General features: G+C 44.8%; 1 protein-coding gene across 1 annotated transcript in view; it reads right to left on the bottom strand.

Annotated features, from left to right (window-relative positions):
- Positions 1-25,395, bottom strand: part of PHF20L1 (PHD finger protein 20 like 1) — a 255,783-nt gene that overhangs the window by 175,051 nt on the left and 55,337 nt on the right. The window contains exons 3-6 of the mRNA XM_082259569.1: positions 16,490-16,661; positions 16,245-16,329; positions 9,277-9,365; positions 3,469-3,670 (exon numbers count right to left, since the gene is read on the bottom strand). Of these exons, the coding sequence (XP_082115695.1) occupies positions 3,469-3,670; positions 9,277-9,365; positions 16,245-16,329; positions 16,490-16,661 (548 nt within the window). The remainder of the gene's footprint in view (positions 1-3,468; positions 3,671-9,276; positions 9,366-16,244; positions 16,330-16,489; positions 16,662-25,395) is intronic.

Raw genomic sequence — 25,395 nt, 5'->3', positions numbered from 1 at the left:
TCAAATATCAGATTAAAGATGCTTAAGTGAAGAGCCCATTCCTCTTAAATTAGGCGGTGGCGGCTAAGGTAATCAGCATACTAGTTGTCCAGGCCTAAATGTGGACTGCAGAGATCGCTGAACATGAAATAACTTGTCTTTCTTCCTTCAAGGCTGAAATCTCAAGTGTAGGCTCTAAGCCAGTGGTTCTTAACCTGGGTTCGATCGAACCCCAGGGGTTCGGTGAGTCAGTCTCTGGGGTTCGGCGGAGGACTCATATGATTCGTGATGACACGCACACCCTCCGCTAGTACCACTTCGCTGTCAGGGACTATTTCTCCAATTTCGGGCGTGTCCTTCCGCTCCCGCTCTGCGCCATCATCATGGAAACACACAACATCCCCACAGTACAGAGACCGGACCTGGCGGAGTGATTCACATGTCATGTGACACTGACACACTGTGAGTCAGTGCACTGACAGCGAGGACAAGGACAGACTGAGCAGAGTGAGAGCGGGGACTCGGAGACTAGAGGGGAGAGAGGTCCAACTCCTAGGCCTAGGAGGAGGCTTAGTGAATGGTGGCTCACTCAAGTGACTCGCTGAGTGAGTCTGACATCAGTCTGGCACCAGACCCAGGCCAGAGCAGGCCACGCACTACTAGGCCAGCGCAGCAGCCAGCCCAGAATCAGGAGGACTAAGGTAGGTAGATGTGGTGGTGTGGTGTTCTCTGCAGAGAAGTGTTTTACTAAAAAGGCGCCCCCCCCCCCCCCCCCCCCCACTGTGTATAACAGTTATACACAGTGAGTGAGTGTGCAGTATTGGTATGGCATTTTTTTTTTTAAGTTAGGAGAGCCTTTTTTTTTTTTTTTTTTGGTTAGTTGGTTGGTAATGCAAATGGTCAGTGCTCAGTATTAATGCAAATGGTCAGTGCTCAGTGTTAATGCAAATGGTCAGCAGTCAGTGTTAATGCAAATGGTCAGCGGTCAGTGTTAATGCAAATGGTCAGCGGTCAGTGTTAATGCAAATGGTCAGCGGTCAGTGTTAATGCAAATGGTCAGCGGTCAGTGTTAATGCAAATGGTCAGCGGTCAGTGTTAATGCAAATGGTCAGCGGTCAGTGTTAATGCAAATGGTCAGCGGTCAGTGTTAATGCAAATGGTCAGCGGTCAGTGTTAATGCAAATGGTTAGCGGTCAGTGTTAATGCAAATGGTTTTGTTCTTTAATGGTTTTGTTCATTTTGTGCACCTATGTCTAAATATATACCGTCCTAAATATATACCTATGTTTTGAATTTGAAAAAAATCATATTTTATTTTTCCAATTAAGAAGGGTTCGGTGAATGCGCATATGAAACTGGTGGGGTTCAGTACCTCCAACAAGGTTAAGAACCACTGCTCTAAGCAAAATATTTTAGCTTTTCTTGAAAGGAAACTTTTTCATGGGATGTGCCCAAGGACCAGACCAAAGTATTACAGTAGACAAGAAGGTCGGAGAGAAGACGTTTGGAAATTGATCACCCAACCAAAGGCCTGGAGAATCCAAATAGTCTGCAGGAAGTTTGCAGACAGGTGTAAGGGAGACGCATCATTTAAGAGAAGTTCATCAAGATTACCTGTGACCTGGATGCCATGAGTTCTGAGAAGGTAATGAAGTGGTGCTAGGACCTTTGCGAGTATGACCTAAGTGAGCTTATCCACATTTGAAAGCATGTTGTGTGAAGCTCCCGCTTCAGGCGAAAAGTGTGGAGTAGAAAAATCTTCTACAGCCTCCTTTAACTCTGGCTCTAGATTCTCATCCCTTCTGTGTCTGCCTTGTCTGGGACAGGCATGTTGGGAACCAAGTCAGGTAGAGAATATATAACTGGGGAAGAGCATGGGATTTTGTAGCCCTGGACAAAGATAGCTGTAATAAGGACAATATTGAGGAACTGTGACATGGATGCAGAGAATTCTGCTTTTGTCAGATAGGCTTGCATGCCTAAGACAGAGCTAGAGACTGGTTTTAAAAGAGGTTCCTGCTCCAGTGCACCGGATACATCAACATCCTGAGGTTTAGTTCTGCAGGCCTTCGGCTTAGCGAATGTTCTCCTGGCATTTAGCCATGGTTCCCTTTGCTTGGTTTTCACCACAACTATGAGTGAGGGCATTCCCTTGTGGGGTATTCTAAGAGTATGGTAAGGAATATACAGTAAGCATGTCCAGGATTGAGAAGCAAACCAGGTATATAGACTGTCCTGTAGCAAATTGTGATGAAAGGGCGAAAGGTAGCCCCTGAGTACCTTATAAGGGCTTTAGGATGAAGCGGCATAATGCAACACCTGGTTATCTATCTGAAACCAAGTTCTAAGTGGTTAAAACTTAATTCTACGTTTGAAAAGTTTACACTGGAGAGTGAATACATTCCAAACGTTGTCCGAGTTTTTACAGAAATGGTCAGGGATACAAGGTGACTCTGTTTTGCCTGTCCATGAAGCTTGACTGAATATATAGTCCGCGCTTTGCCAGTGGGCATACCCCTGAAGGGGTGTTTAGGGCTGGGATTCCACAACATTTGGACCATAGCCTTGGACATGTACAATGGGTATAGAAAATAATCACCCCCCTTTAAAATATTTTTAGGGGGGGGGGGGGTGGATCCTTTTTCCAACTCCCTGATTCTGCTTGAGAATTTTCTTTTTCTGACATGTTGGTGTTATATCTTTCACTTGGATGTTATACACTTGAATGCAACTACAGCTGGATAAAACAAAAACTGGTGTATATGTCTGCATTTAAGGTTGCAAAGCAACAAATAGGATTTTAAAGGGGGTTTATTCTTTTCTATACCCACTGTATAGCACCCTGACAAGCTCCCAAGGTTGGGACCTGGGTACCACTCCCAAAGTTCTAACGAGGGTAAGCTGACTTGGAAACACTGCTTCTACCTGTGGTATTAGAAAGCAGTGAAGGAGATACACAATTAGAAGTTAAAGAATCCAAAGTTAAAAAAATAAAATAATAAATAAATAATATATAATAATAATATAAATAATAATATATAATATATATGTATTATATATTATAAATATATAATAATAATATAAATAATATAAATAATAAACGAGTTAAGTCCACAAGGGACAAGAGGTCCATCACATTGGGACACTTGCAAAAAAAACTGAGGACAAACAGATGGGGTAGGGTTATAGGGGAGGCAGCCAGGGTATGTGTCCTCGAAAGCTGTCACCGTCCATTTACCTGAACGTATGAGATCACCCAGGGTCTATGAATACCTGTGTTCCGTACTGTACTATTAAGATAGAGAAATCTCTAAAATAAATTATAAATATGTATCAATCTATTCACATCCTCTATAAAAAGGTGCAGCCACCTGTGCTCAGTCAGTACAGTGATCATATTTAGCGGTTCACAAATGATGCTACAGTTCTATTAAGCGTCACATCAAGTGCCCATCCTAAGCACAAATTGTACCTAAGGGAACAATATACCTAGGTTCTGGCTGGACGTTGGCTCTTCCTCCTTGTGAAATAATTCCAGGGGTTTACTAATTGGAGTGTCCTCTTTTTTAATAGACATTTTGTGTGTTTTTCTTTCTTCTTTGTCCTTATTGCTGTTCACGCTGGTCCTCGGTTTGGTTGTAGCCTTATTCTTGACTACTGCAGCTGCTGCTTTCACTAAGGCAATCCAGTCCTGGATGGAGAAAGCAAGTTTGTCAAAAGTATTAAAAAAAAAAAAAAAGACTGCAGTTCCCGATGGTATTGAGGAATGCAGTGACTTCTGAAGAGCTACAAGACATATCAAGAAAATAAATAAGTACTTATTCCTTATATTCTTTGAAAAAAATAAGTAAAGAGATCTAGGCTAGACAAGACTAGAGTGCAAATCTAAAGCTATGATAGGAAATTATGGGAACAAAATGGGGCATTGGTTGGGACTTTCAAGGTACCGTCAAAGACCAATATCAATGATATCACATTGTGATATCATTGATATTGGTCTTTGACGGTACCTTGAAAGTCCCAACCAATGCCCCATTTTGTTCCCATATTTTCTTGAATGACATGGGATGTGGTACCTATATAGTCTTACTATTTAAACAATATGAGCTATTTTCGATATAAAGCTATGATAACTGTTTTGCTGTCATGCATTCCTTTTCCAGTAACAAAAGGTTTGAAATACTTACCTTGCCTGGGGACAGTTTTTCCCTGGACCACCTTTAAGAGTGCGAGCTCAGAGAGATCAGCACCAGGACTTCCGATACAAAACTTCCTTTCTTAAGATCTTTAACATTTCCACACTAAAAGTGCACCTTCCTATATCACACTGTGTTTTAGGTACCACATGACCCTTCCATATACTGTAAACTTTGTGCACACAAGTTCCAAAAATATACCCACAATTACAAGCGAGGAGGAGGGCATAGAGGTAGCAACCAATCGAGTAACTGAGTAGCAGTAGACCTGAAACCTGAAGTGAAATAGTCAATCACAAGACAGTCTAAATTGTCACACGACCCAAAAGCTCAAGAGTAACTGACAGCGACATTGTATAAAATACTAATGGACCTGATGTGGAACCGATATATCCAACTCTAAGGCCAGCCATACATGGAGCGAATTTCTTTCCTGCAACCATGGGTTGCAGAAAGAAATTTGCTCGATTTCTCCATCCACACAGTGTTGATGCTGGAATCCTTCCTGCCGGGATATTGTCTTCTCCAGGCAGGGTATAGCGAGTGATAATCACAAGAATCTGGCAGGCTGGTTGTACCCAAATTAATCAAATAATTAACTTGGTACATTTAGCCTGCCAATCAATGGTATGGCCAGCCTAACCTAGCCCCTCTCTAAACCAGAGTTCCATGGAACCATAGGGTTCATCCAGAGGTTGCAAATTTGAAACGTGAGACCGCACTCAGGATTTTAGATGAAACCAATGATTTTCTTTATTCCTCAAACGTATAACAGACAGACAGTGTACAGGAACAGACGTGTCAGGTTGACGCGTTTCACGACATAACCAGTCGCTTACTCATAACCACACTGCTATGTCTGTCTGTTATACGTTTGAGGAATAAAGAAAATCATTGGTTTCATCTAAATTCCTGAGTGCGGTCTCACATTTCAAATTTGCATGTTCCTGGATGTTCCTGGATGGCAGATCCGACCTGCACCAGGTCTTGATACTTGCACCTGAGCGGCTTTCCCTTCTTTCCTCATTCATGCAGAGGTTGTTAGGGGTTCCTTGAGCAGGGAGCAAGGTCTATCTCCCAGATAAGATCCAACTGACACCAAATGAGCTTTTTAGCTATCTGTAAGAAGGGGATTTTTCTCACGGACCACTAAAGGTAAGGAGCATTGACTACGCATCTTATATTTTTCTGCCAGAAAGGTCATCCTTATGTCCTGGAAGGGCACTTCAAGTTTATCAATAGAGACTTGGAAAAATGTGATTAATGGTATCTTCAACTGTATAAGCTAAACCCCAAACTTAGGAAGAAACCCCAAACTTTTAAAAAAGTGTGGCATCGCTGGCTGAATAGCCCTCTTACTACTGCCACTGTAGGACCAGGAATGTAACTGCATAATTGTTTTGTTTGATGACTCCTGTGCATTGTAGATTGTTACTAGCTGCATCAACTGTACATTACTGTTGATATTAGTTTGTGCATCCTAGACTGACTGTATGGGACACTGAGCTGAAATTTCTTTAATGACTTCTTGTTTTTGCGGGCTCCCTGAGCCTTGATGTTTTACTTTTGTTTTGGAAAAATTCAATAAAAATATCTTTAAAAAAAAAAATAAAAAATGTAAAGAGCATTCTTCCCACTGACTATCCCACTTGTGCTCAGTGAGTTGTAGCTATAGTAATTATTAGCAAGGGTTCTCTCATGTTAAAAAGGTTGAGAAAAACTGCCCTTAATAATAGGTAACCCAAACGTTAAAGCATTTGCTCACAGGTCCAGCACTAAATAGGGCCGAGAGGAAAGGTCTCAGGTTTTCTGTAACTCTTTATTTTATGAATCCACTTATTTGTCACCCACACCCTAAGGCCTCTTTCACACGGAGTGGACCGTATTGCGATCCGCTCCGGCACCTTTTTTTTTTTTTGTGTCCGCATATCATCGTTGACATGCATTATGTCCGTATATCACCCGCAAACGGATGGGGTGATATACGGACATACCGGAACGCCCGTGTGAAAGAGGCCTAACACTTAAATTACACCTGTTATCAACTTTTCGAAATCTGTAACTTCCTTAACCTCCCTGGCGGTATGATTCTTTCGGATTTTAGGTGCTGAAAGCGGTACAATTATTTTGCATGTAATTCTTGAGAATGAGCAGCCCAAACCAACTATTTACATATTTTTTTTTTTTACTGTGCGTTCTTCTTTATAAGATCTCGGGTATGATAAAGTATGAAACACAAAATCATTAATTTTAATATAATAAAAAACTATAAATAAGTTAAAGTATGTATGTATACATATATATGTATACACACACATATATATATATATATATATATATATATATATATATACATACACACACATATGTAAAAAGTACAGTAAAACTGCAGGAAAGGGCACTGGGGGGCAATGTAATGTGAATTTATTTTATTTTGCTATGTATCAGTGTGTTTGGTGTGTTTTACATTTGAATTTGCCGCCGGTTCCACCCCCCCCTGTGAACGTCACATCGCAGGAGACAGAAGCCAGGGCACGGAGAGGATCGGGAGGAAGATCCGCCGCCGCATACATCGCTGGATCCTGGGGACAAGGTAAGTAACCTCTTTTACAGGATCCAGCGATGCTTCTGGCGGTACCCAGAGTGTGGCTGGGGGTTACCGCTTTTGGCTCTGAAATGTAACCCCGAGCCACGCTCGGGAATACCGCTAAGAAGGTTAACACACATGCTGCATAGTCTTATCAGAGTTAATACAAAAGGGTTCAGCCCCACCTCCCACAATGCATCACTTAGTGCCCAAGTTGCCTACTGCCAAGCATGAGTCCTGCCACGTGGAGGTAGGAATTTGGAAAGGGGGTTGCAGGGCCTAGGCCTGTACAAAAAAAAAGTCAGACTGCTTTTAAAGGTTTCAGGGATGGATTCAGGAGAGAGTAGAAACTAATATGTAGCCCAGACAGCACCTGCTGTGCTACGTCAATTTAAATATAAAATATATATGACAGATGTGCTTTAAAGCAATTTTCCACTATGCATATCTAGTTTGAGAGGACTCAGATTTGCAGGATCTGCAAAAAAAAGGATTTCTACTCATCGAACATGCTTGCTGATCTTTGTTCAATAGATTGCTACCTTAAGAATCTTCACATTTAGCACCACCAATAGTGCCAGATGCACCCCCTACCTGTGTTTTTTTTTTTTTTTTGCTGACCCCTAGGGCAAGCCATAGAGGATTTTATTTTTTTATGCTTCCACCACGGGTGGAAGGAAAGAAAAAATGCTTGATTCTCCCATTAACACAGTCAGTATTGATGGGGGAATCCCTCCCACATCGCTTTTGTGTCAGCAGGAAGCCTTCCTGGCTGGCAAAACACGATTACTGCTACCAGCTATAGCCACCAGCAGTACTCACATGTAAAATTTCCGACAGGCTGGTTGTACCCAAGTCGATCGATAAATTGACTGCCCAAAGATGGATCTAATCTCAGCCAAACCCTGTTGAACTGACCAAGATGGCCAGTTAAAGTCACTACTATGTCTCTATGGGAAAAAACAGAGTACAGCATTGGAACAGGCATCCAACACTCCCAGAGGAGTTCAATTTTAAGACGGCTATAGCTCTTGAACAGAATGAATATCAGGGGAACGGCGACAAATCCTCTGCTTTTACATGTCCTACTTTTTTTTCGTTTTTTACCCTGCAACCCTTGCTAAGGTTATGTTTCTATTTAGTGTTGGTATGTATGCAGCTAAATCAGAGCAGCATTTTCTCTGTGCTCATTCATAAATGTTTAGCAGCAGAAACCCCTTAATAATCATGGTTTTATCTTATATACACTGCTCAAAATAATTAAAGGAACATTTTGAAAACACATTAGGTCTCAATGGAGAAAAATATCATGCTGGATATCTATATTGATATGGAGTGGGTAATGTGTTAAGGAACAAAAGGATGTCACATCGTTTGATGGAAATCAAAATTATCAACCTACTGAATTCAAAGACACCCCCAAAATTAAAGTGAAAAAATGATGCAGCAGGCTAGTCCATTTTGCTGAAATTTCGTTGCAGCAACTCAAAATGGTACTCGGTAGTTTGTATGGCCCCCACGTGCTTGTATGCATTCCACCTGTAAAACTATTCTGGTTTTGGAGGCCGTATCATTGTTACCCATCCAGTGCACCTGTTATTTCATTAACACCAAAGCAGCTGAAACCGATTAACAACCCCCTCTGCTACTTAACTGACCATATCCATATCCCAGGAGTTTACTTGACTTGATGCTACACTCTGATTAGAAAGTGTTCTTTAAATTCTTTTGAGCAGTATATTATTGTGCATTAGCCATAATTGGGTACCGACTACCGACTTTAGAACTTCCAAGTTATTTATGACAATGCACAGAGGTGGGTAGACTCCCCATAGCAGTGGCACAAATCACTGCTGTGTGACTTTTGTCTTCTCCTTCAGTCCAGCCCTAGGCAAGAATATCAGACTGTGGTGATTTGGGGAAAAAAAAACAAAAAAAGCCCTGCTATGATTAAAAGAAGCCCTTTCATTAGGAGTATAACATTACCTCTAAGTTCTGAAATAAATAAAAGCTCAAATCAGAGTTCAGTTGCTCTCTCCAGCTGTTTTGTGTGCACATGTTCGGCCTCACTTGTCAAAGCAGGCAATTCCTGGAACCTGCCAACAGCGCACCCATGCCCTCCCTGTGCCGCTGTCAAATAGACCAGATTTGCACGAAAAACATGTACAGCTCTGTTTTGTCTTTACAGATGCTTCCATCCTCTTAGCTGTGAGCACAGCTGTCTTTCAGTAAGTGACGGCACATACATTGTGACAGAGCTGGTCTCATGCAAACGATTGATGCCAGAGACCAAAACTGTCAAAGCTTATTAGTTATTGGTCTCCTAAACAGCAGCATGGTTGGACAATGATTTGGGGGATGGGGAGGTGGACACTGTCAACCACACTAGCTCTGGAACAGTCACTGCACCATGAAAATATGCCTGTAGTACTTTGTCCCTAGGCAAAAAAAAAAAATGTGTGAATGGTGAGAAGTCTAATTTCATTTAAGAGAGCAGAGAATATATATTCCTACCTGGCCTTTAGCATCCTCCGGCATGGATTTAATGTGCATCTTTTTCAAGCACCGTATAACTCCATCATAAAATTGCACAGTATATGTTCCTAAAACAGTATAGAAATACCATAACATTACCCATACAGTACACTGTGTTATAAAATGGATACATCTTTAGAGCTTTGTTACATGAACAATTCAAATGAGAAATTGTACCAGAAGATTGCATTAGGCTTCATTCAGACGGCCGTAAAAACTGGATCTTTGACTTACCGTAAAATTATTTTTTCTTAAGTACATTGACGGACGCAGTCTCTGATCCATATCACTAGGGTTATGCTGCCCCCTACAGGAGTAGGACACTAGACAGAAAAAAGTTCTGGCTATGCCTATGGGCAGTCCCAGGGGGTACACCCGCTCTCTTCCTGCATAGGATGTCAGTTTTGTATCAAAGCAGTGTCAGAGAAGTAATTCCAATCCAACTCAAAATAGAGGGGTGGGTACTGTGTCTGTCAATGGACATCAAAGAAAAATATTTTACGGTAAGATCTTACAAAAATCTTATTTTCTCTATCATCCATTGACAGATGCAGCCTCATCCTCATGAGCTGTGTGGGACTTGGGCGATGGAAGAGTATTCCTTGCCAATCAATATTCTGGAGCTGAGAGCGATCAAGCTCTGCCTGCTTCACTGGACGAGTCGGCTACACGGCTCTCCTGTTCGGATACATTCGGACAATGCCACGGCCGTGGCTTACATCATTCATCAAGGGGGCACCAAGAGTGTCCCGGCGGCCAAGGAGGTGGCCGAGATTCTGGTTTGGGCGAAACATCATGTTCCGGCTCTGTCTGCAGTCCACATTCGGGGTGTGGAGAATTGGCAAGATTACTTGAGTCGTCAGGTGTTGGATCAAGGGGAATGGTCCCTACATCCGGAGGGGTTTCATCTACTGTGTGCACGGTGGGGGACTCAGGAGGTGGATCCGTTTGCATCTCGCTTCAACAGGAAAGTTCAGCTGTTTGTGGCCAGGTGTCGGGATCCTCTGGCCGATGCCACAGACGCTCTGGTGGCTCCTTGGAGCCAGTATCGCCTGATCTATGCCTTTCCTCTGCTCGTACTCCTGCCGAGGTTTCTTCGCCGGGTGGCGATGAAAGGCATTCTGGTCGTTCTGGTGGCACCAGCCTGGCCTCGGCAGTCTTGGTACGCAGACCTGGTAAAAATGGTCGTATACCCTCAATGGAGACTTCCTCTGCGGAAAGATCTACTGTCTCAAGGACCGATCTTCCACCCTGCTTTATGGTCGCTGGCTTTAACGGCTTGGCTGTTGAAAGCAAAGTGTTGAGGGATAGATGTCTCCCTGACTCAGTGTTTCATACCCTTTTAAATGCTAGGAAGTCGACTTCCAGGAAGATCTATCATCGCACGTGGAAATCATACATTTCCTGGTGTGAATCGCTGCAACTGCACACTCGCTTATTTTCTGTAGCTAGGGTTTTGGCCTTTTTACAAAAACGGGTTGAGCAGCGGTTGGCGTTGGGTACTATTAAGGGGCAGGTGTCAGCCTTGGCTTTTGGCTATTTACTGCCAACGTCCGTTGGCTACTAATCCCTTAATGCGTACTTTTATTCAGGGGGTGCGGCATCTGGCTCCCCCAAGGAGATCCCCGCTGCCACCGTGGGATCTCAATCTGGTTTTGTCTGTTTTTCAAAAGCCTTCTTTTGAGAATATTAGGGAGATTTCTCTGCTTTTTATGTCGTGGGAGATTGCATTTCTAGTGGCTATTACTTCTGCTCGCAGAGTCTCGAAGTTGGTGGCACTGTCCTGTCATTCGCCTTATTTGGTGGTTCACAGGGATAAAAGTGGTCCTCTGACCTAATCCGTCTTTTCTCCCTTAGGTGGTGTCAGATTTTCATCTTAATGAAGACATTGTGTTGCCTTCCTTATGTCCTAAGCCTAAGCATCCCAAGGAATTTGCCGTGCACTCTCTGGATGTGGTTCAGGCAATAAGAGTTTATCTGACAATCACTGAATCCTTTAGGAAGTCGGATTCTCTCTTTGTCCTTCCGGACGGTCCTCGCAAAGGTTTGGCTACGTCCGCTGCGACCATTTTGACAAAGCGTTCCGCCCATCGAAGGATGCCAGCTACTTCCATGGCCGCAAGGACACCTTGGTGATTGACATAAGCCACGACCATGGCATTATCCAATTGAATGCGCACCGGACAGCCCTGCAGGTGATCAGTCCAGTGGACTAAGCAAAGCCGGATTGCTCTCAGCTCCAGAACATTGATCGGTAACCTGGATTCCTCCAGGGATCAGACTCCTTGAGCAAACAAACTGCTGAGAACTCCTCCCCACCTTGACAGTCTTGCATCCGTGGTGACAATCGTCCAATATATAGAGAGGAAGGATTTTCTTTGCTTGAGCATCGGGGGCCAAAGCCACCAGATCAGGGACTCCCTGGTCACCTGGATCTGATTGTCCAGGGATTTCAGATTCTTGTTCCATTTGAGAAGGATTTCCTTCTGGAGGATCCTCGTGTGGAACTGAGTGAAAGGGACTGCCTCGAAGGACTACACCATTAGTCCCAGACTCTCCTACAGGTCAAAAGGGATGACCATTTGCCGCAAAGCAACAGTTGAACCGCAGTCTGGAGTTTTTGGAGTTTTTGCGGAGGAAGAAACACCCTGGCAGAGGACGAGTCCAAAGTCAGGCCAGTCTCATGGAAGGAACCAGGGATGACTTCTAAAGGTTCAGAATCCATCCGAACTCCTCCAGAGTTCTCATGGTGATTTCCAGATTTGTCACCAACCCTATAGGGGACTCCGCACGTAGAAGCAGATCGTCCAGGTAACCCAGGACTGATATCCCCCGCTGCCGAAACAGCGCCAGGACCGGGGCCAACACCTTTGTGAAGACCCGAGGAGTAGAGGCGAGACCAAAGGCCAACGCCACAAACTGATAGTGATCCTCCCCACTGCAAAACTAAGAAACCGTTGATGTCCTGCCCATATTGGGATGTGGAAGTAGGAATCTTTGATGTCTGTGGAGGCCAGGAAATCCCCCTCATGTAGGGAGGCCACCACCGTGCGAACCGATTCCATCTTCAATTTTTGAACTCGCACAAAGCAATTCAGTGCTTTCAGGTCCAGGATTGGACGCACCTTCCTGGGAACCGTGAACAGGTTTGAATAAAAGCCATGAAAATGTTCCGCACACGGAACTGGAACTATTACTCCCTGTTGTACCAGGTCCTGAACTGCCCCAAAGAGCACCAGCAAGCGATCCGGGGACAGTCGAACACTGGAAGTGAAAAACCTGCCAGCGGGATGGATTGAAACTCGATCTTGTACCTCTTGAGCCTATTTGTCTGGTATCCCGGATAGCCCCATTTCCGGAAACTGGCAAAGACTTCCCCCCCCCCCCCCACCCCAGATACGGGTGAGGGCGCACCTTCAGGCCAAGGTGGTTTTGTCCTTAGGTCTGGAGAAACCAGATCTTTGTTTGCCAGACCAGGGTCGCTTGGAACCGCCCAAGGGAGTCTTGAAGGGCTTCACCTTATCGTCTGATCCTGAGGGGCGAAAAAACTTCTTGTGCGCTGAAAAGGAAGAACCCCGTCTGCGACGAGGGTCCTTACCCTTGTCAGCGTGCAGGAGAGAGGTACTCTTACCCCCTTATGAGACCTTTGATAATTTCATCCAGAGTAGCCCTAAACAGGCGATCTCCTTGAAAAGGTAGATCAGTCAGGGCCTTCTTAGAAGTCTGATCCGCAGACCTGCACTTCAGCCAAAGAATACGCTGGAGGACCACTGCAGAAACCGACAGTCGGCCCAATATGGGAGCAGTGTCCAGCGCGGCATCGCAAACAAATTGCAGCCCCTGCACCAGTTGGTCAAACTACTCCTCAAAGGCAGGAGGAGACATTTTCACAGCGTAGTAACTTAGCCCATTCAGTCAATGTTTGCGTGACAAGGGCAACCGTAAACACAGGTCTTAGAGCAGACCCCCCCCCCCCAAGGAGTACATATTGTGGGCCACAGACTCCGCCTTCCTATCCGCTGGATCCTTGAAGGACAGGGAATCCTCCAATGGGATCATGGTAGCTTTATTCAGTCTTGAGACCGGAGTCCCCGTCCAGTGGGACTATGTCGCGGCCGACCCAGCGCAGAGCTAAGGCCTGCGCGTTCGTGTGCTGGCTGAGGTGACCACTGGATCTATACATCCAGCCCGTTGCCCAGATCTGGCATAGTTGCTTGTAGATCTCACAGGAAAAAAATCCTGAGAAAAAGCGAACTAAAAAATAAAAACTATCTAGAAAAAACTTTGCAAGGACCAGAGATCCCAGCAGGGAACTAGGTCCTTACTCCTGACTAGACAAATTAAAATTGACATCCTATGGAGGAAGAGAGAGGGTGTACCCTGTGGGACTGCCCAGTCTAGTGTCCTACTCCTGTAGGGGCAGCATAACCCTACTGATATGGATCAGAGACTGCGTCCGTCAATAACCGATAGAGAAAATTTTACGGACATTATTACACATATTTCTATGAAAAAAAGGTTCCTGTGTAATGAAACATAAAATACTTGTGTATAGATGTGTTTAAAAGCGTAAAGACATGTATGCATACATATAATTTTTTCCCCCCTTTGACTCAATTTATGCACTTACACAAGTAAGCATTGAAAGCTCATGTTTGATACAGATTTTTAGATTCTGTGTTACAGATCAAAAAGCAGCTCAGGTTTATGCACCTGTGTGAATGGCTTCATTGAAAACAATGCAGTTGTGTTTAGATTTGTAATTAAACACTTTTACTGTCTATGCGTTTTTTTAACAGTTTGTGAATCAAGCTTTGTAGTGTGTGCATCTCTTTCTAAAAAATTGAATAGCACCCATTGTTTGTTTTCTACAAACATAGTGACTGTCCGTTTGTCATTTAAAGTAGAACTTTACCACTTGCAGGGTGGGGGGGGGGGGGGGGGGGCTTTTGCCATAGTGTGCCCAATATGTACAATATTGCACAATAAGGCTTACACACCCTAAAATATGACCTCCTTCATCAAGTGACATCTGTGCTGCCCCTCATCGCTCCGTCCATGGGTGCTAATAATGTAACACCTATGCATGCATGCACAATGAAGTTACATCTCCCTGGTACCCCATTCTAATTTGTGAGCTGGGAGTGTACTAGAAGCAAGAGAAAGACATTTCTCAGCAGAAGATTTGCGTCTCTTCTAGCGAAAAAGAAAAAAAAAAATCTACTTCTTACAACTTTCTGCTTTAAGAATTTAGTTTCAATTAAAAGAAAAAAAAAAAAAAACTTAAGAGAAATACTGAGACTGTTAAAGAGGAAGTAAACCCTCCTCTGCAACTTGTATCTATAGGTAAGCCTATATTAAGGCTTACCTATAGGTACTGTAAATATCTCCTAAACATGCACCATTAAGGAGATATTTACCTTGCATGCAGCCAGTGACATCACTGGCGCATGCGCTCTGAAGGAACGGCTGCTCGTGCCGTTCCTTCAGAGCCCTGTGCCGTTACCGTCGGCTCCATGTGCGGGAGTGATGTCATCGCGGCTCCAGCCAACCAGATAGCCGGATGCCGCAAACACGGAAGAAGGGCAACAGAACATGTCGCCCATGAGACAGGTAAGCGGTCGGCACTGCGGGGCTTCGTTCTTAGGTAAGTATTTCATAATGAGCAAGTATGCGATGCATACTAGCTCATTATGTGTTTTTCTTTCAGGCGTTTGTTTTTTTTAAAAAAAGAATCGGAGGTTTACAACTTCTTTAATAGTAATCATAAATATAAACTAAAAATAATAAGCGCAAACAATCCTGAGTAAATACTAATAATTGCAGCTGAACACTCAAGGCCAATTACACAACACCTTCAATTAAGCTAATAAACTAAAATAAAAGAACTGCACTATTTTTATTTATTTGTTAATAGTAATCTCCTAAGGCCCTTTTCACATGGGGCGGATCTATTTTGATGGCCTCCGCTTGCTCAACGCTCCGCTGATCCCCGCTGAGCAGGCGGATGACAGGTCCGTCTCCGCTTACTGTGCAGAGATGGACTTTTCAGAGTCCCGCTCTCCTCTATGGGGAGATCGGATGAAAACAGACCCCTGTTCGTTTTCATCCAATTCCATCTGATCCGACCCGCTGGACAGATGGCGAACGTATCGTGGCACATGTCCACTGACATCTGCCTTCCCATAGAGGAGAACGGGTGGCCTGATCGGGTCCGCCTGAAAAACAAAGGCTTTAATACGCAGAAACACTGACCATAATCAAGCAAGCGAGTCAAAGCTTCTTTTCAGCATACCTCTTGCATACCACTTAGCTAGAAAGTACTGGAATCACTGGATCACTGTTACAGCCAAGGAAGCAGCACTTTCAGATGAAAATATCTGAAATAGCAGCCCCCATTGTCACACAGGGTTTCTCGAGGCCGTTCACATATATGCAAATTAGATGTGGGCTTCTCCGCATCCAATTCGCATGACAGGAGAGTGTGACTGGCTCCCAATGGAGCCGGTATACACAACTCCAGGGCAGCCGCAGTCTGTATTTGGATTGTCCCCAGAAAAATAATAGAGGGGGGAACTTCCAATGGAGACACTAGTTCTGGTGACCTGGAGGTCCCAAAGGAATTCCTTTAATTTGCAAAGATTATCTCTCGCTTCCTGTTTGGCTATAGGACAAGAAGCATACGGAAATCTCCGCAATGGCACACAGATGACAAAAAATAATCTGATAGTGTAAGGGAGGGTTATAATGCCTATCCTAAATGGGAAAAAAAAAAAGTTTTGCCTATTTTACTTTCATTTTTGACCATAGTCCTATTTATATTTCAGATGCACACACAGAAGTGTTACAGTATCCAGTTACCTTCCTAGATATGTTTATGAGAATGTAAACGCATCCAATGATGTAAAACTAAGGCTAATCCACTATTCTAACACCCAAGTACAAACCTTCTTTATTTATGGCCTCAATCTTGGCAGGATAATACCGACAGTCGGTCCAGCGAGCTAAAACCTCTTCTCCTTCATTGAAATCCTACAAAATGCCAATCATAAATTTTAGACTGAAGTTTTAATATTTTTTTTTTTTTTTTTTTTTACATTAAGCTAAAACAAAAATATAAAAAAAATAAAAAAAAAAGCACTTTGTCTTGTTTATGCTTTAAATTTTCACCATAAAAAAGCTAAAAACGTACGCAGTTCTCCTCATCGTCTCTTAGCCCTTCCTTTCGCAAAGAAGGCCTTTCCAGAGGACGAATCCGACTACTGTCCCAATGGATCCACTCATCGTATCGGCTGCTCCAACGCTCAAAATGCACCAACATTTTCCCCTCCTCATAGTTGATCTTCTCTATCTTGGCTGGGTACCTGGAGAAATTAACAACATCAAGACTACTGAGAGAAATATTGAATGAGGATCCTCTCAAATATGACTTTGTACATTGGCTGAGTAGTTGACAGGAAAATCTATCAAGGCTTCGTTACACATTTTTTTATTGTCAGCTGAGTCAAGAATTTTGCAGCTGGAATCCCAGGAAGCTGCGTATGCTCAGCCTGTGCAAATCAATGGCAGATTGACAACAACCACAGCTGTGTTGGATGTAATTGCACATGAAGCGATTTCATGCGGTCAGGGACAGATGATCGTCACTGGGTGCAAGCTGCCTACATCCGGGGGGATCATCGCTTCCTAACTGCAGGTAATTGCTCCATGTGTGATTACATCCAAACACTGACGGATGCTGCTGCTGCATCGCTGTTTTTCCACAACCACGTGTTAATTCTGCTGCAGGAATGAGGCCTTATACAAATAGTTGACAAAAAGGAGAACTTAAGTGATACTAAGCACACACTGTTTAATTTACATTATTCCTTCTCTTTCTGTATATGGATTACTAAAATTAATCCCTAGGCGTTGACAGTACACAAATATGCGGTCTCTCGGCAGGTGAGTCTTGGCACCGAGCGGCCTCATATTTGCATACCAATTATCAGACACAGCTGTGACGAGAGCGCACGCCCTGTACGCTCCCTGGCATAGTTACTGGCGCCTAAAGAAAATCTTTCCGATCATGTGATTGCTGTGACAGCCAATCAAGGCGGTCACATGATCATAAAACCCGCCCCAACTCCCAGCATCTAAAACCTCCTAAAGGGCCGGGAGGCGTCAGCGCAAAGGGGTTAAAAAAAAAAAGGACCTTTTTTTCTAATCAATAATACATTTTGTCCCTGCAGGCATAACTCCACATACCCTGCTATCATCAAACAGTTTAGTTGCAAGCAGTGTTTAGAATAGAAAAAACCCTATTCACTCAGAAGTAGAGGGTTGGGTGCTGGGTCTGTCGAACTTCAGAGAAAAGGATTTTACGGTAAGTTATTACAAAAATCCAGTTTTCTCTCTCATTCGACAGACACAGCTTCATTTAGTCAGAGACTATAGGGATGTCCCAAAGCAGTATTATTCATGAGGGGTGGGAAGACGAGGCAAACGGAAACGTAACTCCCCAAAGACTAAACTTAGCCAACCAGGTAACATGGAGCTCACCCTGAAAACACAATACACCCTCAGAGAGAAACAAAAAAAAAACAGTTCTCTTTAAAAACACCCGCCTGCAAAACCTTGCGGCCAAAGGAAGCATCCGAAGATGCCAACACATCTACTGTGTAGAATTTTGTAAATGTATGCACAGACGAACAAGTTGCCGCCTTGCAAACTTGCAGCACCGACACCTGATGGTGAAATGCCCAAGAGGCACTCAGCGCTCTCGTAGAATACGCCTTCACCGGGAAAAGGGGGAACTTGACCCTTTAGTGAATAAGCCTGAACTACCATCTGCCTGATCCATATGGATACGGTTGCTGCAGACGCAGCCAATCTATTACGAGATCCTTCAGTAAGGATAAAAAGAGCATCTGAGTTTCTAAAAGACTCAGTGGTCTCCTCCAGAGAGACCCTGATCGCCTGAACCACATCCAAAGAGAGCAACGCAAATTGCTTACAATGTTTGGGCTTGGGGCAGAGAAAAGGCAACACAATGTCTTCATTCAGATGAAAATCAGAAACAACCTTAGGAATAAACGACTTATTAGATCAAAGTACCACTTTATCTCTGTGTATCACCAGATAAGGTGAGTGGCAGGACAACACCGCCATTTCAGATACTTTGCGAGCTGAAGTGATAGCCACCAAGAAGGCAATCTTTTGGGACAACGAAAGCAGAGAAATCTTCAAAATGTTCTCAAAAGGGGGCTTTTGAAGAACAAATAATACCAAATTGAGATCCCAGGGCAGTAGCGGGGACCTTCTCAGAGGAGCGACATGGCGCACTCCCTGTATAAAGGTACAAATCAAAGCATGCATAGCTAAGGGGCATTGGAGTTATATAGCCAAAGTCGACACTTGGTCTTTGACAGTGCCGAAAGCCAACCACTGTTCAACTCCTTTCTGCAGAAAGGCCAAACCCTAGCTATCAAAAACAAGCGAGGGCGCATCTTCAGTGATTCACACCATGAATTATACGATTTCCACGTACAATGAGATATCTTACTAGAACTCGACTTCCTAGCCTTCAATAGAATAGGAATCTCAGAGTCAGAAAGACCTCTATCTATCAACACCACCTCTATCCTGCGCAGAAGCCTCGGCAGGAGTTTCAAGAGGGGAAAGGCATAAATTAGCCGATACTGACCCAAAAGAGCCACCAGAGCGTCTGTGGCGTCGGCGAGAATCTCCAGATCTCGAGAACTGGCTAAGAATCTCTGAACCTTTATGTTTAGGCGAGAATCAAAACAGATCGACCTCTGGAGTCCCCCCACCGAACACACAGGAGATGAAACATCTCCGGGTGCAGGGACCACTCACCTTGATCCAACACCCGACGACTCAGGTAATCCGCTTGCCAGTTGTCCACACCTGGAATGTGTACAGCAGAGAGGGCTGGAATAAATTTTTCCGCCCAGGCCAGAATCTCGGCCATCTCCCTGGCTGCCAAGACACTCTTGGTGCCCACCTGGTGATTGATGTCACAGATGTGGCGTTGTCTGACTGAATCCGAACCGGACAATCTTGCAGACAAGTTGTCGAAATGGCTCAGATAAAGCTTTATTGCTCTGAGCCCCAAAACATTTATCAGTAGTTTTAACTCTTCCATTGTCCAGATACCCTGAGCACGGAGCTTCCCCAGCACCCCGCCCCAGCCCGATAGGCTGGCATTCATGGTCACCACCTTCCAAAACAACGGGAGGAAAAACTTGCCCTGGCAAAGTGCTGGAGACTAAATACACCACAACAGAGCAGACTTTGTGTTGTGGCTTAACTGAATCAAAGAGTCCAAGGACTTTGGATCCTTGTTCCATTTGACAAGAATCTCCCTTTGCAAAGGTCTGGTATGGACCTGATCAAACGAAATCGCCTCAAAGTACCATCAGACCCAAAGCCTGCATGCAAACTCGAAGAGAGGACAGATTGTTTGCCAACAACAACCAAATTGCCGCCTGCACCTTTTGCAGCTTGTCCAGAGGAACAAATCCCTTGGCCTAAGTTGAATCCAGAATAAAGCCTAGATAATCCAGTCTCAAGACATGTGTCCGCGCGGATTTCTTGAAATTGATGTTCCAACGGAAATCCTGCAGAGTTCTGGTGATGACCATCCGATCCCCCAACAAGACTTAAGGAGAGTCTGTTTTCAACAGGAGATTGTCTAGGTACCTGTCATGTACCTGGGTGTCCTTGAACCGGGAGGTTCCCCGTTTCGTAGCTTGCAGCCTTACCTGTTGTGCCACAGAGAAGCTCTGGAGTTTTTTCCAGTGATTTTCCAGCCTGATGCTTTGCCTTGGACTCACTAGCCCCACCTGCTGCCAGCTGCGAACAATGTACAATTGAACCAGCTGTGAACAATGTACAACCAGCCTTTAAATAGCAGCACTTTGTTACTCAGTGCCTGTTTGTTTTGGAATATCTTCCTGGGTGTGCTGTATGCTCTTTGACTGACTATCGTGTATGAACTTTTGCCTGTATTCTTGACCTCTCTACAGCCTGCCGAATCCGTACTTGACCGCCAGCTTGTGTATGACTTCTGCCTGCCTGACCATTCTTTGGATTACGTTTGGATACCGCTTTGCCTGATCTGTTGCCGTCCCGATCTCTCTGACTACGTTTTCGCCTGAATCCTCAGCATTCAAGCTCCACTTCGGACTTTAATTCACAGGTACCTAACAGTATCCCAGTACCAAAAACCCCCCGCTGGTGCAGCAATGCCAATACCAGTGCCAAGACCATGGTAAACACTCAGAGCGGAGGCGAGACCAAAGGGTAACGCCACAAACTGATAATGCTCCTCTGCGACAGCATAAGCGAAGAAACCGCTGGTGTCCAGCACAAATAGGAATGTGTAGATATGCGTCCTTGATATCTATGGAGGCTAAGAAATTTCCCTGGTGTAGTGACGCCACTACCGTGCGGATGGATTCCATACGAAACTTCAATACCCGCAAAAAGCGGTTCAGGGCCTTGAGATCCAGGATGGGACGCACCTTGCCTTCCTTCCTGGGCAAGGTGAAGAGGTTTGAATAAAACCCTTGAAAACGTTCCGGAAAAGGAAGCGGTACAATCACTCCTTGTACTGTTCCTTGTAAGTCCCTTAACCGGACTGGGGATAGTCGAAGATTGGACGGGAAGAACCTGTCCGACAGGCGAGACCGTAATTCGAACTTGTACCCAGATCGGATCAGTTTGTGAACCCATTTGTCCTGAATAAAGGAGGTCCAGGGTTCCAGAAAGAAACAAAGATGCCCCCCGCCCCTTCATGCAGACGAGGACATGTCTGCAGGTCCAGACTGGCCGGTCTTTGCTTTCCACGACCACGGCTTCTTGAAACCCCCAGAAGACCTGAATGATTTACCTTTTTCTTGTGACCCGGAGGCATGAAAAAGACGTTTATGAGCATTAAAGGAAGGCCCCCGCCTAGGATGTGGTGCCTTGCCCTTAGAGGATTGGGGGATGTAATGGATCAACCGGCACCCCGACTGGGCACCTCCATTGACAGATGCTCCTAGTGCTTCCCGAGGGCTCCAAGCACTCCATCAGGCACCATAACCGCCGCAGCTTGGATAGGGTCTCGCCGTCTCTTACCCAACCGTCAAGGCTCCAGGTTCCCGTGGGTGAACCTCTTTCCCCAGAGGGGGCAGCAGGAACAAGCTCTACACAAGCTCTTACAAGAGCTTAGTGATTATCCAAGGGAGCATGAAAGACCATAGCAATCCCTTGTAGAAGATTCCCCCAATGAGAGACAGAACTCTAGATGGAGGGTAAACTAGAACTCTTTATTGAACCAGAAATAGACTTTTATACAGTTTTCCCCCACAAGGTTACCGCCAAGGTGGACCTTATTGAGAACAGGCCCTGACATTCACAATCCACATACACATATACATCCCGTAATAGTTTATCTCAAGTCAGACCGAACAATGTGAGGTCATTAACATTCAACAATGGGACAGGTAAACTTTAACACAATACACATTCCATTACAATACACAAACAATAGGGAAGCCTGTCTGGCATGCAGGGACATGGAATATACACATTATCAAGGAGTCAGACTTCATGGCATTTGTCTATAACAGTCTAAGTCTCCCAGTGTAAAATAGGATTAAATCTTCATATTTCTATATCAAGATATTGCTGACAAATATTGCTGTCCCATCTGAAGCGATTCAAACCATAAAGTATCTGCTCCTCACCTCCAGTGACAGTGAATACCGAACAGGAGAGATAAGTGTTCTTACCCCCCGTGATACCTTTGATCAACTTTTCCAGAGAGGATCCAGCCCCTCCGCTGAGAAGGGAAGATCAGTCAAAACCTTTTTAGAAGCCTGGTCCGCCGACCAGCTTTTTAGCCACACCATGCCCCTAATAGCAATCCCCACTGACGACGCCCTGGCCACCAACGTGGGCTTTATCCAGGGACGTATCACACATGAACACCAGGGTTTGAGCCAACTGGTCCAGTAGTTCCATCACCGCAGGGTGGAGCCGTTCAGCTTCCAAGTTACTTTTAAGTAACTTCACCCATTCCGTAGCTGTCTGCGCTAGCTACCAAAACATTCACAAAGGTAGCCTCTAATATATAACCTGCTACCACGTGTAAATGGTGGTGACAAGGATTCCACCCATCTATCTACGAGGTCCGCAAAAGTTGAAGACTCTTTCACCAGTACCAGAGTCGCTTTATTCAATCTGGACACCAGGGGATTCACTTCCGGTGGTACAGTCCATCTAGTGGACACTGCGTCCGCAAAGGGGTAATGGCGTGCAAAACGCTTAGGCACCACTAACATGTGCTTAATGCGCCGCCATTGTTCATCCACAATAGTATGAAACCATTCTGGACAAATGAACACCTTGCCCGATTTACGGGATTTGTGGGAGCCAAAAGACACCTGCGTACCCGGCGCTGTGGGTTCATCAGTCAATTTTAAAGTTTCCTGCACTGAAACTATCAAAGCTTCCACCAAAGCGCGTTCCCGCATGGTGGCTGATGAGGACAGGCCCTCTTCACTGTCAGAATGCAACGACACTGACCCCTCAGGGTGGTCTGCCTCTTCAGCGGCCATGTCTATCTCAGAGTCCAAAGACCCTGCTGATGGAGGTGAGGGCGGAGGGCATTTGCGTCTGGCAGCACTAGCAATGACAAAATCTACCTTGGACATCAGATTTTGCAAAAAAGATGCAATCTCTGGATGAGACTGTGAACCAAAAGGTCCCGCAATCACTCCCTGGGGGTCTGCAGGTGAAATATTATCCTGGGACTTTTTAAATATTTGCGCAGTGTCCCTTTAAGATCGCCAAAAACGCGGTCCCACCGCTATAAGTGCAGGCTCACAATCCCTGGTTCGTATAAGATAATAGCAGAGTAAATGAAGAAAAACCCACGGGGAGCCCCAGGAAAACGTTACCAGACCACAGAGACGACCTCCAACACGATCTGTGCAAAAAGGAAACGGACACTGACTGTACAGGAAGAGGAACAGAAAATTCAGCCTCTATATTTAAAAAGCCATGCCGCATGCCTGTCCAGCCTATGGACCTCAGGAAAATGGCCGCTCATGCATTCTCAATGGGGAATTAGAGAAATTGGCTGCCCATTTAATCTAATGGGAATATAAAAATCACGATCCACAGCAAAATGGCGACCCCCCACAGCGCCATGCGGTCTCCAGGACCCGCAAAAGGGGGCCCAGAACAATAGGCATCGGAAAGTCCCTGACCAAGGACCCACACAGGACAAGTCACCCCCCTCAAATAAGTGCCACAACGGCAGCATTATTAACCCCCCCCCCCAGGTAAAAACCTGCTAGGGGTAGAGGAATGGCGAGGGGTACACAGGACTAGTCCTCTGAGGTGCCAGGGGAATCGAGGGAGCCCCTAAGGTCCGACTATTCCAGGAAAGGGCCCATGTCTGACCCGAGATCACGAGAAGTTTTTTGGGGGAACAATTTACTCACCATACCACGGTACCAGGTGGGCGCCATTCCGAAACAGATCACCTTCCACCTGGGATGGGGGTGCTGTCAGCCAAGGAGAAGCTGCGACTCAGGGCACTCAAGGTCATGTGTGTCCCAGCGAGACGGTCCACTCGCAGGCTTGTCCCCATCCGACAGGGCACTGTCGTGGCTAGGCCTAGATCTGGACTATAACCTGCTCACGCTCGCTGGCCAGGCTGGGGACCTTAAGGATCTAGATTATCCAGTGTGAAAACTCAGCCGGCTGTTGCTTATAGTTCCTCTGGATCTTGGTCCTCAGGAACTAACAAGTGAAAATAAAAAAATCACAAACTAACAAACTTTCCCATAATAGCTAAGACTAAATCAAGTCCAGCAGGAAGCTAGGCCCTATTCCTTAAATTAGGCAGAAACAAACTGCTTGATGATAGCAGGGTGTGTGGTGTTATGCCTGCAGGGACAGCCCCTATAGGTGTGGTTAAGCTTTTTTCCTGCCTAGTGCCTACTCCTGATAGGAGGAGCATAACCCTATAGTCTCTAACTAGATGGAGCTGCGTCTGTCGATGAATGATAGAGAAAAAAGTCTTTGGAATACAGAAAATTAATAATTAATACCAAAAAAAACGGTTTTAAATTGTACAAATATATATTTGAAATCAAATCTTTATTATTTTGTGGCAATAACATTGTGTGGGCAGATTTTTTCCAGTCACAGACTGTCACACCTCTCCAGCCTGTGTCTTAAAAAAGGAGAGAGGTGAAGCCTCCATCTAGCAAAAAGTAATATCTTACCCCCATTGTGTTTAGCTGGTTAGTGGGCATGGAGGAGGGAGGGACTTGACCGTAATTTACTACTGTGTATATGCCAACATGCGTCTATAGTCATATGGGCTGCTTAGATGTGATATGGAGGAAATGCTCAGGGTAGAAAATACACTGAAAACTGAGCATGTGCAGAGCTGCCAACATTGCCCTGCAAAATCATCAACTGCAGTGGGGACATGGACAGAAGTGGGAGATAGAGAGCAGAAGGATCAACCAGGTTTTTTGCAGAATACAGAAAACAAATCTCATAGTGACTGAGTATGAACAGCATGAAAACAGCATTTATTGATCGTTTTTAATAATGTGGGTTTAATGATCCTTTAACAGAAAATGTCATAACAACTATATTTAAAAATACTTGTTTCCTCTATCCACCTCTGGGACCAGGTTTCATGTTACAACTATATTTAAGGTGGCATGGTCAGCAGTGACTAGCCCGTGGTTAGCAGGCTATTGGGAGGCAATATGTTGCATCCTACAAGCCTATTTGAAGAAGAATTTCATACCGAATCCCCTTATCACTGGGCTGCAACCATGTCCACTGGATGCATATACAGAGTGGGGACAGGCTGTACAGTCTTATGTACCTCACATGCACCCTTTTTTTGCTGTGGCAACGTGTATGGAGCTGTCTGGTGGCCATTGCCTGGTTTTACAGGCACCTGAGGCAAGCTAAAAATGCATCTCAGCTGCCTGTTTTTGCCCGCCTGACAGTTTCCTTGTGAAAGGGGTATGGTGCACCTACACAAAACTATTTTTTTTTTTCAGCACACTT

The sequence above is a fragment of the Pelophylax lessonae genome (genome assembly GCF_965119305.1).
Source record: "Pelophylax lessonae genome assembly, chromosome: 5".
Classification (NCBI taxonomy): domain Eukaryota; kingdom Metazoa; phylum Chordata; class Amphibia; order Anura; family Ranidae; genus Pelophylax; species Pelophylax lessonae.
Note: the sequence above shows the minus strand (reverse complement) of the source record. Positions and strands in the feature narration are given on the sequence as shown.